Source organism: Ochotona curzoniae, unplaced genomic scaffold (genome assembly GCF_017591425.1).
Source record: "Ochotona curzoniae isolate NIBS_2020 unplaced genomic scaffold, NIBS_Ocur_1.0 scaffold_2453, whole genome shotgun sequence".
Taxonomy (NCBI): domain Eukaryota; kingdom Metazoa; phylum Chordata; class Mammalia; order Lagomorpha; family Ochotonidae; genus Ochotona; species Ochotona curzoniae.
The window spans coordinates 33115695-33129716 of NW_024467094.1; the positions used below are offsets into that span (position 1 = coordinate 33115695).

General features: G+C 42.4%; 1 protein-coding gene across 1 annotated transcript in view; it reads right to left on the bottom strand.

Moving 5' to 3' along the window:
• LOC121170387 (breast cancer type 1 susceptibility protein homolog) overlaps window positions 1-14022 on the bottom strand; it is a 64713-nt gene that overhangs the window by 39872 nt on the left and 10819 nt on the right. The window contains exons 3-8 of the mRNA XM_041001527.1: window positions 12451-12528; window positions 10548-10636; window positions 8799-8938; window positions 7896-8001; window positions 3600-3645; window positions 1303-1373 (exon numbers count right to left, since the gene is read on the bottom strand). Coding sequence (XP_040857461.1) covers window positions 1303-1373; window positions 3600-3645; window positions 7896-8001; window positions 8799-8938; window positions 10548-10636; window positions 12451-12528 — 530 coding nt within the window. The remainder of the gene's footprint in view (window positions 1-1302; window positions 1374-3599; window positions 3646-7895; window positions 8002-8798; window positions 8939-10547; window positions 10637-12450; window positions 12529-14022) is intronic.

Consider the following 14022-nt stretch of genomic DNA (forward strand, 5'->3'; position numbering starts at 1 on the left):
TGTAACAGATTGTTGCAACAACTTGGGGAGTGAACCAGTGGACCGGAGATCTTCTGTATCTTCTCTCTATTATCAGTCTTTCCAATGAAAAAAGAAAAGGCCAGCAGGCAGGAGCTGAGGTTTTGGCATAGTAGGTCAAGTCGTTGCTTGTGAAGCTGGCATCCCATACTGGAGCCCCAGTTTGAATCCTGACTGTTCTGCTTCTGATCCAGCTCCTTGCTAATGAGTATGGGAAGGAACAAATGACTGCTCAGGTACTTGGGTCTACACCACCCGGAAGGAATTCCAGGCTCTGGGTTTCTGCCTGGTCAAGACCTGGCTGCTACAGTCATTTGGGGAATGAACCAGATTTCTCTCTCACCCTTTCTTCTATCAAATAAATAAATCTAAAATAAAGCAAAAATAGCAAACACAAACACGTAGTAGGCAAAAGATAAAATGCAAATATTTTAATTCAAAGTAAAGAACAGGGCAAGTATTTGCCCTAGTAGCTAAATGCCCATGATGTGGGGGTAGTGGCCTCGTGTAGTAGGCTAACCTTCTGTTTGTAGCATTGGTATCCAACGTGGGCAAGAGTTTGAATACAATCTTGCTTCACTTCTAATCTAGCTCCCTGCTGATGGCCTGGGAAAGCAACAGAGGATGGCCCAATCCTTGGACCCCTGTCCCCGCATGGAAGACCTGGAAAACGTTCCTTGCTTTGAATGACCTCAGCTCTGCTCATTGCAGCCACTGGGGAATGAATCAGTGAATTAAAGATTTCACTCTAGTATCCTACCTTTCCATTAAAAGAAAAAAAGAGCCTATTTTCAAAGGAAAATTGTCCACTGGGACATCTGTATCCAATATCAGAATGCTTGAGGTCTTCTTCTAGCTCCACTCCCAATTCTAGCTTCTTGCTAATCAGAAGCAGCAGATAATGGCAAACTGTTGGATTCCTACCATTCATTTGGGAGACCTGGATTAAATTCGTAGCTTCCACTTTGGCCTGGCCCAGTCCCAGCTATTTCAGGCCTTTGGGAAGTTAACCAGCAGACAGCAGTTCTCTGTTTTTCTGTTTCTCTAACTCCAGTAAATAAAACCAAGCAGGGTAACAATCAGTCATGTACGTTACTACTACCATGACATCAGTCTAGTATCATGAAAGTTTATCAAGCTATATACCATGACATCTGAGAAAGAATGACATTCTAATTCTGATGTTGTAATTATAAATGCCGCAAATGACCTTCAGGATAATCTAATTACAAAACTGTATCAACTCATCCCCTCCTCAGCATATAGTAAGTTGAGAAGACTTGCCATGATTGTTTTCTGTAGCATCCAAAGTGGCTTTAGCACTGTCTTCTTGAAGGCTGATTTGGTTTTCCAGACTAGAAGGAAAAAGCAGAAGCCCTAAAATAAGAAACATTAGCTCTGTGCTCCCTGAACTGTCAAATCAGCAAGGAAATATTTTAGCTCCTACATGTAGGGTTGTAATCACTTGATGAATTAGATTCAAGTGTTGAAATTTACTTCCACCATTAGAAATTTTTGTGTATTTCTGTGATGCCAAAAATGAGAGCTCCTTTACTGGTTTCTAATTGAGATGGAATGGCCAGACATAACGCATTCAGAAACATAGAACACTGCTAAGTGGACATGGCATGTAAACCATAGCCAAAAGGTGAACAGTCAAAAAACATTTAAAAGATGCTTGAAAGTATACATGGAGGCTGACACTGTGGTATATTTAAGCACTGCCTGCAAGGCTAGTGTCCCATCTGAGCACAGGTTCAAGTCCCCAGCTAGTCCACTTCTAATCCAACTACCTATTAATGAGGCTGGAAACACAGCAGATGATGGCTTAAATGATCATATCCTTGCCACTCACACGGGAAATCTGAAGGGTTTCAGGCTCCTGGCTTTGGCCTGTCCCTGTGGCCACTGGGGAAGTGAGTCAAAGAGATTTCTGTCTCTACTTTGCTGTCATTCTGCTTTTCAAGTAAATATTTTTTGCTAAGTTTATCTTACTGAGAAGTAAAGAAGTAAGATATCAAAACAAAGCACCTCACAGCCCCCCGGATGTACTCCTTCCACCAGGATCCTGAGGACAGTGTCATGTGACCTGGCCCCTTCCCAGGAACATACCGAGTCTGCACCTGCGGAGGGGCACTCTCTTTTTCCCTAGGGATACAGGATGGAAGGCAGAAACATTTTTTTTCTCTCCTGCCCTACTCCTTCACTGAACAGGTCCATATGTGTCTGTGATCTTACTTTTGAAAAACATTTTTATTTAAAAAAAAAAAAGAGGGGGTGGGGGAAAGGCTGGCACAATAGCCTGTTGGCTAAAGTCCTCGCCTTGAATGTGCCAGGATCCTATATAGGCACTGGTTCTAATCCCAGCTGCTACACTTCCCTTCCAGCTCCCTGCTCGTGGCCTGAGAAAGCAGAGGAGGACTGCCCAAAGCCTTGGGACCCTGGACCCGCGTGGGAGACCTGCAGAAGCTCCCTGGCTTTGGATCAGCTCACACCTGGCCGTTGTGGCCACTTAAGGATTGAACCAGCGAATGAAAGATCTTTTCTCTCTGTCTCTCCTCCTCTCTGTATATCTGTATATCTGACATTCCAATAAAAATAAATAAATCTTAAAAAAAAAAGGGAGGGAGCAAATTTCTTTAATATTTTCCTCAGTCACAATTACTATGGTGTCAAGAAGAGTTTTGAGGAACTGAGCTAGACAACAACCTCTGCTACAAGCAAATGCGAAGAGAGTTCCAATGTTATCGTAAACTTCTTTTGGAGAGGCCATTGGGGTGTAGCAGGTTAAGGCATTGTTTGTAGCGTTAGCATAGCATGCCTCACGGACACTAGTTTGAGTCTCAGCTTTTCCACTTCCAATCCAGCAACTGGTTAACATGCCTGGGAAAGCCATGAAAGATGACCCAAATCTCTGGAACCCTGTACCACTTGGGAGACCTGGAAGAAGTTCCAGGTTCCTAGTTTTGGCTTGGTCCAGACTGAGCCAGAGCAGACATTTGGGAAATGAACCAGCAGATGGAAAGTCCCTTTGTCAATTCTGCCTTTCAAACAAGTAATTTTTAAAAAAAGATTTATTTATTTTTATTTGAAAGGTAAATTTACAGAGAGAAGAAGAGACAGAGAGAGATCTCCCATTTACTGCACGGCCAGAGCTGAACTGATTTGAAGCCAGGAGCTTCCTCTGGGACTCCCACATGAGTGCAGGGATGCAAAGACTTGAGCCATCCTTGAGCTTTCCCAGGTTATGAGCAGGGAGTCGGATTGGAAGTGGAGCATGAACTAATGCCCACATGGAATGCTAGCACCGCAGGGTAGAGGATTAGCCTATTGAGTCACCACACTGGTCCCTTAAATTAACTGTTAAACAAACAACCAACAACAAATTGCTTTGGAAATTACTAGTAAATAAATAAATCAAAGAAACAAAAAGGAATATTTCTGAATCAACAAAATGAGCGGAATAAACAAGAGGTTTCTAGGATGTCTTCCAATCTCATGATTTCAATCCAGAAAAACACAAATCCTGATCTGGCTAAATCTAAAAGGAGCTTCAAGGAAACAAGCTTGCTTCGACTCACCTGTGACAATCTGTCTTAGTAACTGTATCTTCAGAAGAGTCCGATCCTAAAAAAAAAATTCGCCAAAAAACAAATCAGTGAAAGGCTTCTTTTGTTCAAAGACTTAAACACAAAAAAGTGCTTGTTGTAAAAAATACATTCACTCACCTAAAATGTTGACTGAGTACCTATTGCATGGAAGGCACAATGATAGATGCGCTGGGCAATCCAGAGGTGGCCCAAAGCTCAGGAGTCCAGAATCACAGCACAGCTTTATCACTTACTAGTATTACTACCTTGGCAATTTTTTTAAAAAAGATTTACTTATTTAATTGGAAAGACAGATTTACAGAGAAGGAGAGATAGAGAGAAAGGTCTTCCATTCACTGGTTCACTCCTCATGTGGCCAGAGCTGAGCTAATCTGAAGCCAGGAGTCTCTTCTGGGTCTCCCATGCTGGTGCAAGGTCCCAAGGCTTTGGGCCATCCTGCACTGCTTTCCCAGTCCATAATCAGGGAGCTGGAAGGGAAATGGAGCAGCTGGGATTAGAACCAGCGCCCATATGAGATCCCAGCAGATGCAAGATGAGGATTTAGGTACTATGCTGTTAGGTGCTGGGTACTTGGCAAAATTTCTTATGTGTGCTTAGTTTTTTCATGTTAAAAATTGGGAGTAGCATTGTGACATAGAGGGTTATGCTTTTGCCAGTATTCCCTATGGGCACCAGTTTGAGTACTGGCTGCACAACTTCTAATCCAGCTCCCTGGTAATATGCATGAAAAGACAAGGGAAACTGGTCCCAGTCCTTGGGCCCCTGCACCCACGTGGGACACCAAGATGAACAGCCAGGACACAAACTGATACCCATATGTGAATTTGGCACTTGCACACAGACAACTAGCCAATTGAGCCAATGCCACCCATTTTTTTTTTTTTTTGTATAGAGGGTTGGCATTCTGGAATAGCACATAAATTAACACCTGCAACACTGGTATCCCATGCCAGCTTGAATTTGGGCTGCTCAATTTCCAATCTAGCACCCTGCTAATGGTAGGGAAAAAGCAGCAAAAAAAAAAAAAAAACACCCCACAAGAAGCCCCAGGATCCTGGCTTTGGTTTGATCCAAATCTGGTCACTGTGTTGATCTCAGGAATGAATCAGCAGATGGAAGTTCACTCTGTAACTCTCAAAGAAACAAATCTTTTTTTATTTTTCTAAGATTTATTTTTTTATTTGAAAGGCATAGTTAAAGAGAGAAAGATATATATTGAGAGACAGATCTTCTATCTGCTGGTTCACTGCCCAAAATGGCTACAATGGCTACAGCTGAATAGACCTGAAGCCAAGAGTTTTTTCTTTGGGTCTCCTACATGGGTACAGAAGCCCAAGACTTTAGGCCATCCTCTGCTGCTTTCCCGGGCAACAAGCAGAGGGCTGGATAGGAAGTGGAGTAGCTGGGATATGAAGTAGAGACCATATCAGATGCTAGCACCATAGGTGGCCTACTATACCATGTAATCAGCACCCAACTAAATTAATTTTTAAAAAATATAATAGTATTGAGGGAGAAGCCCCACCCAATCTCCCTCAATATCCCCTTTAGCTTAGATATATGAAGGAAACAATATGGAAATAATAGTCTTACCCACTTTCCTATAGCCCTTGAATCTTTTCACCCTAATTAACTGTGTAAAGATTGTCAAAAATATAATTTAAAAAGTAAAAAAAAGGGCCCGGCGCGGTGGCGCAAGTGGTTAAGTCCTCGCCTTGCACGCTCGGGATCCCATATGGGCGCCGGTTCTAATCCCGGCAGCCCCGCTTCCCTTCCAGCTCCCTGCTTGTGGCCTGGGAAGGCAGTCGAGGACGGCCCAAGGCTTTGGGACCCTGCACCCGCGTGGGAGACCCGGAAGAGGCTCCTGGCTTCGGATCGGCATAGTATCGGCCCGTTGCACTCACTTGGGGAGTGAATCATCGGATGGAAGATCTTCCTCTCTGTCTCTCCTCTCTGTATATCCGCCTTTCCAATGAAAAAATAATAAAAATAAATCTTTAAAAAAAAAAAAAAAAGTAAAAAAAAAAGAGTAAAAAGAGTAACGGATCTGGAACTGCTCAATGATTAAATTCTTCACCTCCAAGTGCTGGGATGCCATAAGGGTGTCAGTTCATGTCCTGGCTGCTCCACTTCCCACCATCTCCCTGCCTGTGGTCTGGGAAAGACATTGAGAGCGACCCAAAGCCCTGGGATCGGGCACCTGTGTGCAAGACCCAAAACAAGCTCCTAGCTCCTGGCTTCAGATCAGCTCAGCTCTAGTCACTGTAGCCACTTGAGGAGTGAACCAGTGGATGGAAGAGCTTACTGTCACTCCTTCTCTCCAAAAATCTGATCTGCCTTTCCAATAAAAATTAATAAATCTTTAAATATATATATATTAGTAACAGCTACAAAGGTTTGATATGGATCTTAAATAAGATATACAAGAACAGAGCAGTGCATGAAGCATGCTCAACTGCTCTTAAATATTAGCTACTGTAGTTATTTTCATCATTATACCTGTTGTCCAGATTTATGATTTGAAGCAGGGAAGACATGCAGGTATTCTGATAAAATTTGGCAATGCTTAGAATTTCAAAAGGGTCACACTTTTTTTTTTAAAAAGATTTATTTATTTTTATTGGAAAGGCAGATATACAGAGAGGAGGAGAGACAGTGAGAAAGATCTTCCATCCGATGATTCACTCCCCAAGTGAGCGCAATGGTTGATGCTACGCCAAGCCAAAGCCAGGATCCAGGAACTTCTTTTTTTTTTTCTTTCTTTCTTTTTTATTACATTGCATCATGCGACACAGTTTTACAGGCACTGGGATTCCCCCCTTCCCTCCCCAAAACCTGCTTCCCACCCCCCCATGGTGGATTCTTCCATCTTGTTGCATTACCACAGGTCAAATTCAGTTGAGATTTTTTTCCTTGTGAGCATCTACAAAGCATGGAGTCCAGCATCTTATTGTGCAGATAAGGGATCCAGGTACTTCTTTCCAGGTCTCCCACATGGGTGCAGGATCCCAAGGCTTTTGGCCGTCCTCAACTGCTTTCCCAGGCCACAAGCAGGGAGCTGGATGGGAAGTGGAGCTGCCGGGATTAGAACCGGCGCCCATATGGGATCCCGGCATATTCAAGGCGAGGACTTTAGCCGCTAGGCCACACTGCTGGGCCCCAACACACACTTTTCAATTAAGCATATTTTAAAACCTAGAGAGACTTGCTTGAACTCTGAGCTTAATTCTTGTTAAAAAGGTTCCCAGAGGCCAGCATTGCGATATAGTGGGTTAAGCCGCTGCCTAGGTCACTGGTATCCCGTATGAGTATTAGTTTGAGTCCCAGCTGTTTCACTTCTGATTGAGCTCCCTGCTAATATGCCTGGAAAAATAACAGACAATTTGGACCCCTGCCATCCATACTCAAGAGCAGAATGGAGTTCTGGCTCCTGACTTCACCCTGGCGCAGTTCTGGCAATGACAGCTATTTGGGCAAGGAACCAGCACACGGGAAATTCTCTTGCTCCTTCTCTGTGACTTTCAAAAAATAAAATAAGTCGAAACAAAGAAACAAACAAAACTCAAGAAATTCAATGACAAGCTAAAATTTAACCCAGAAAGATATTTTACAAAATACAATTATAGATTTGTTGGTTACAATATGCACTCTTTTCAGAAAAGACTCCTGTGACCGGCATTTGACGGTAAATGCATTAGCTATCACTTTTGCCACTGGCACCCTTTATGGGTCCGACTGGAGTTCCAACTGCTCTACTTCAGATCCGGCTCCCTGTCAAGGGCTTCGGGGGAAAACACTGGGAGATGGACTAAATGCTTAATCCCCTGCTGCCCATATGGGACATCTGAAAGCAACTCTTAGCTCTGTCTTCAGCCTTGCCCATCCCTGGCCACTGTAGGCACCTGTGGTGTGAATTAGTGGATAGAAGATGTATCTCCCTTTGTGTCTTTCAAAATGAATAAATCTTACAGCAAAAAAAGTTCACAAAACACTATAATTCTAACTGCTACAGCAAGCCATGAGGTTCTTTATCTCTACTCTCCACATCTCCAAAACATATTTACCCACCAAGACAGCTTGTCTTTTGCCTCCTTTATGAAATAACGTTCTTCAAAATTAAATCTGTGTTTTTATATTTTTTATAACTCCACCATAGGGCTCATAATCTTTTTTTCTTTACTTCTCAAAACTCTCAGCCACATGTATAAATTAAGATAAGCAATCCAGCAACTATTATGCTAAGTCTACAAACTCAGAGATACTCACCCAGTTCTATGTAGACAGACTTATTCTGAGACTGAGTCTGCTGTGTTGTCCTTGGAAATCTCACAATTCCAAGATCAGAGAATTGAACGCCTAGACTGTTGTCCTGCTAAGCAATAAAGAATGGTTAACCAGTTGGCAGTCCATTTTGTGAAAAATTTCTTTTTTCCTATACAAAATCTTGAGGCCACAGAGAAACTAAACTGATCATATGTCATTAGCTAAAATTTATGACATCTAGGAAAAATGCTACGGAAACTGAACAAGAATGTTTAATTATGTATGACTTGGCTAATTTCCCCCATTTACATTTTCCCAAACTCATTATATATGCAGCTTTTTAAAGTATTAAGATAATATATGTTAAAGCTGATACGTAGTATATAGTTCTGATCACATCTGATGAGGGGGTTAGCAATTAAGATGAAATAAATTAAAAAAAAAAAGGTAAACAATGGCAATAAATCCCCAGAATTTCAAATCATATTAAGGAAAGGAATATTTAAAAGCTCAATGGTACGTTACAGCTTTTTTTCTTCCTTTTAGTCTACTAAAAAAGTGAATGCTGGCATCATGAGCACTATTCTTCAGTTCGCTATCAAATCTCTGCACGTTGTGACAATTCTACCTTCCAAGAAGTAATTTTCAAACGCTTCCAGCTGTCAGTGACCCTATGGCTATTCTAGCAAGTGTCAGGGAAGCTAGAACTCCAAGGTCAGAGAAAAACCTATCACCTCTCTCCTGATCTCACCAAGCATCCTGACCGTTGAACTCCTCTCTTACTAGTCATTGAACTTACCCTAGTACCTTCTTTCTGGATTTTTTAATTTAAATTCAAAAACCTTTAGCACATTCATTAATTTCTAATGCTCAAAAAAAGAGATGAATGAATGAAAGCAGCTTTACCAAAGCAGGATTTTTAGACTCAACCTTTGGAAGTTTTTTGGTTCGGTTTCGGTAACCCAGACTTTGGATGATGGAAACTTCGTCCTTTTGATGTTCAGGCAAGTTATTTTTCTTTTTTGAAAAGTCATAACTGCTTGCAACTGTGAATTACAAATGAAAATACTTTTTTTTCGAGCAAGGAAAAAAGATACTAATTATGATCAAACCAAGAGAAAGCCTATGTATGTTCTTTGTAATAAGACAAGGCATTAAGGTTACTTATTTAAAAACAAAACAAATAAACAAACAAAAAAACAAAAAAACCTAAAAACTTTGGAAATTTTACTCCTAAAAAGCACCTATGTCGGGCCCGGCGCGGTGGCGCAAGTGGTTAAGTCCTCGCCTTGCACGCCCGGGATCCCATATGGGCGCCGGTTCTAATCCCAGCAGCCCTGCTTCCCTTCCAGCTCCCTGCCTGGGGCCTGGGAAAGCAGTCGAGGACGGCCCAAAGCTTTGGGAACCTGCACCCGCGTGGGAGACCCGGAAGAGGCTCCTGGCTTCGGATTCCCCATTGCGCTCACTGGGGAGTGAATCATTGGACGGAAGAGCTTCCTCTCTGTCTCTCCTCTCTGTATATCCGCCTTTCCAATAAAAAAAAAATAATAAAAATAAATCTTTAAAAAAAAAAAAAGCACCTATGTCAAACTTATCTCTAGGCCTTTTTTCCTCCATTCAATACTGAAAAACTTGTTAAGCTCTATTTTACTGAATCTAAGAGAACAACAATGAGGAACTGCTATTTTCTAAGCTACCAAGAAGGAAAATGCACTAAACTAAACATCACTATTATAAAAGGCTTTCAATTTCAAAGCTGTTAAAATGCAAAAAATGTTCATTTTAGCACTGATAAAATAAGGTACGAGGCCATGATTTACAAAAATATAGGATGAAGGCATTTACTTAGCAATTAAGACATGGGTTAAGACATCTATGCTCAGTATGCAAGTAAATGGGTTCAATCCTTAACTCCAGTTCTTGACTGCAGCATCCTGCTAATGGTGACCCTAGGATGCAGGAAGCAGAGGTGATGGCTCCAGTATTTAGATTTCTTTGGGCTCACCCTGGGCTGTGGCAAGGTAAGCTACTATTTAAGATGCCAGCATCATATAGGTGTACTAGTTTGAGTTTCAATGGTTTCACTTCTGATCTAGGTCCCAACTAGTGGGCCTGGAAAGGTAACATTAGATGACCCCGCACGATTGGGCACCTGCCCTTCATAGAAGATAGCAGATTCCTAGATTCTGGATTCAGTCCGGCTGTGGAAGCCATTTGGGGAAATAAATCAGTGGATAGAAGATTGCTCTCCATATTATTATTGCCCTCCCTTGAAAATACTGCTGCTTCTGTGGCGTAGCAAGTTAAGCTACCACAGGCAGTGCCAGTATCTCATATGCCAATTTAAGTCCTAGGTGCTCCACTTCCAATCCGTTTCCCTGCTAATGTGCCTGGGAAAGCAGTGGAGACAGTCAAGTGCTTGGGACACTGAACCCAAGTGAGAAACCTAGAAGAAGCTAATGGTTTCGGCCCAGCCCAGCCTGGGAAGTGAACAAGGGATGAAATACCTAAGTCTCTCTCTCTCCCTGTAACTCTTTCAAATACATAAATTAAAACTTTAAGTCTTATCACTTAATCCTAGACAATAATACAGCAGGCTTTCAGAGGTTTCAGATAGCCACTTGAGCGTCAGCCTTGGGTCTATTCAACACTTACACGGTAATCCTGTGTCAAGCTCAAAAGCCTGAATGATTTTCAACAGCTCTTCAACAAGTTGACTAAATCGGGTACTCTCTTGTAGACTTCTGAAATTAAATTGTTTGAGAGGCATATTTAGTGATGATCAACTTTTTAAGAACATTAAAATAAAGACAAACAAAAGGAATGGCAGAAAACTTTTATTTGATGTGAAGGGGAGCTGCTGGGATTAAAACCGGCACCCACATGGGATTCCGGTGTGTTCAAGGTGAGGACTTTAGCTGCAAGGCCACGCTGCCAGGCCCATCACTGGCATCTTTTAGATAATCATTTTGTCAGCTTTTTAAAATCTACCAAAAGTCTAAAACTATGTGACATAATAATGATATTCTAAAAACATAAAAGATACAAGTGCACTGCTTTAAAAATGGTCACTTCTCAAAACATTGAGGAATCAGTACTTATACTGACTGAGACAACTTCCTGCCAGAGTAGAACAAACACTGTGGCAAGAGAGATACACAACATATAAACACACTGAATTATTAAAGAATTATGTGGATGTCTGACGAGGTGTTAGGACCCACTGGAGACACTCACATCCCATACTAGAGTGCCTGGGTTTGGGTCCCGGCTCGACCTCTGATTTCCGCTTCCTGCTATTGTGCTCCATTGGAGGCAGTGGTGATGTCTCAGATGTTTGGGTCTCGGCCACACAAGTGAGCTCCTGCCTGCCAGCTTCAACCTGGCCTAGCCCCAGCGCTGAGGACATTTGGGGACTGAGCCAGTCGTTGGATCACTGCCTTTCAATTAAATGAAAATGAAAACTAAATCAAAATCAAAGTGCTGTAAGTTTTTGCACTATTCAGGAGCATTAGAAAAAGTAACTTGGGCTGGTGCCTTGGCAGAGTACGTAAATCTTCTGCTTGCAAGTGCAAGTATCCCATACTGGCACAGACCAGGAGGAAACTTCTGGCTCCTGGCTTCAGATCTGCTTGGCTCTTGCTGTTACAGCTACTTGAAGAGTGAACCAGCGGATAGAAGACTTTTCTGTCTCCCATCTTTCTGTTAACTTATAAGTAAGTAAATAAATACATCTTTTAAAAAAAGGAAAAGTGAGGCCTAGAATGGTACCCTAGCAGCTGGGGTCCTTGCCTTGCACGCTTCCCATCCAGTTCCCTGCTTGTGGCCAGGGAAGGCAGTCAGAGATGGCCCAAGGTCTTGGGACCCTGCAGCCGCATAGGAGACCCAGAGGAAGGTCTGGGATCCTGGTTTCGGACTGGCTCAGCTCCGGCAATTGCGGATACTTGGGAAGTGAATCAGTGAATGGAAAATCCTTCTCTCTGTCTCTCCTTCACTCTGTAAATCTGACTTTCAAATAAAAATAAATAAATCTTAACATAAATAAACACACACAAAAAAAGAATTTGTTTTATCTCCTAAATACATTTTCATGCCTTCTTTAAAAATTGACAAATGGGACCCGGCATTGTGGCCTAGTGGCTAAAGTCCTCGCCATGAACATGCCGGGATCCCATATAGGCACCAGTTCTAATCCCAGCGGCCCCACTTCCCATCCAGCTCCCTGCTTGTGGCCTGGGAAAGCAGTTGAGGACGGCTCAAAGCTTTGGAACCCTGTACCCATGTGGGAGACCCGGAAGAGGCTCCTGGTTCCTGGCTTCAGATCGGCGCAGCACTGGCCAAAGCGCTCACCTGGGGAGTGAATCATCAGATGGAAAATCTTCCTCTCTATCTCTCTTCCCTCTGTATATCTGACTTTGTAATAAAAATAAGTAAATCTTTTTTTTTAAAAAAACTGACAAATGGTTTCAGAGGAATACCAGCTTTCTTACTAAAGACTTTTTATTAGCTCCTGCTGTTTACTTCCAACCTTCCTCCCATCAACATCCGAGTTGCATACCTTTTAGTAATGTCATTCTTACACAAAGGACACTGTGAAGGCCCTCTCTTCTGGTTGAGCAGCTTCAGCATACAAAATCTAAAAATTATAAAAGAGGGAAGAACATTTCAAATTATTTTCTTTTTGTACATTAAATACTCAAAATGCAAAGAGCCTCAAAAAGATAATCTCATAATGCCCTTAAAAGCCATTTAAAAGGTAATGGCAGGTGAATTAAGCTCATGGTTTTCTCTAATTGTTTTTAGATGCTGCCTCAGCAGGAAACCAAATATACAAGCAATCATCCATGAAAACTGAATTTACATGCATATGGCTTACTGTTAGGATGGAAGGTAGTAAGATATTAATATGGCATATTAAATATGTAATCTACAGAAATTACTATAATTAGCTTAAAAACTCAACACCTTAGTATAAAGCTACAATAACCAAGACAATGTGGTGACTAGCACACAGCATAGTAGCCGAAGTCTCGACCTGTGGTGCTGGCATCCCACATGGCTAGCTGTTTGAGTCTAGCTGTTGCATTTCCCATCAGGCTCCCTGTCTGTGGCCTAGGAAAGCAGTGAAGAATGGACCAAGTCTCTGGGACCCTACACCTGTGTCAGGGACCAGAAGAAGCTCCTGCATCCTGGCTTCAGATCAGCTCAGCTCTGGCTGTTGTGACCACTTGGATAGCAAGCCAGCAGACGCAAGATCTATCTCTCTGTCTCTCCTTCTCTCTATAAATCTGACTTGCCAATAAAAATAAATCTTAAAAAAGAAAAAAACAAAACAAACAAACAAACAAAAAAAACCCAGACAACATGGTGCAGGCATAATGATATACAGAAGCCCAGCCTTGTAGTGTAGTGGGTGAAGTGGCTGCCTCCAATGCGTCAGAGTACATGTTCAAGTCCTGGTTGCTTTGCTTCCAATCCAGATTCCTATTCATGTACCTGGGAAGCCTGTAGATGCGAATTCAAGTGGTTATCCCCTTGCCACCGATATGGGAGACATGAGTGGAGTTGCTGGTGCCTAGCTTTGGCCTGGCCCGCACTTGATTGTTATGGCCATTTGGGGAGTGAATCAGCATGTTATCTGGGAGCTAGATGAAAATGGAATTGCTGGGACTCAAACAAGCATTCTGATATGGAATGTCTGCTGTCACAAGCAGCGAATTTTATAAAAGCTCTACAATATCTAGCCTATGGTACTCTTTCTTAATCCACACAAACCTAAAGAAATGTCTTCATTTTGGGCCTGACGGTGTGGCCTAGCGGCTAATGTCCTCACCTTGAACGCACCAGCATCTCATATGGGTCCCGGTTCTAATCTCGTTGGCCCCACTTCCCACCAGCTCCCTGCTTGTGGCCTGGGAAAGCAGTCGAGGACGGTCCAAAGCCTTGGGACCCTGCACCTGCGTGGGAGACCTGGAGGAGGTTCCTGGCTTGCTTTGGATCGGCTCAGCTCTGGCAATGCAGTCACTTGGGGAGTGAATCATTGCACAGAAGATCTTCCTCTCTGTCTCTCCTCCTCTCTGAACATCTGCTTTTCCAATAAAAATAAATAAATTAAAAAAAAAAAAAAAAG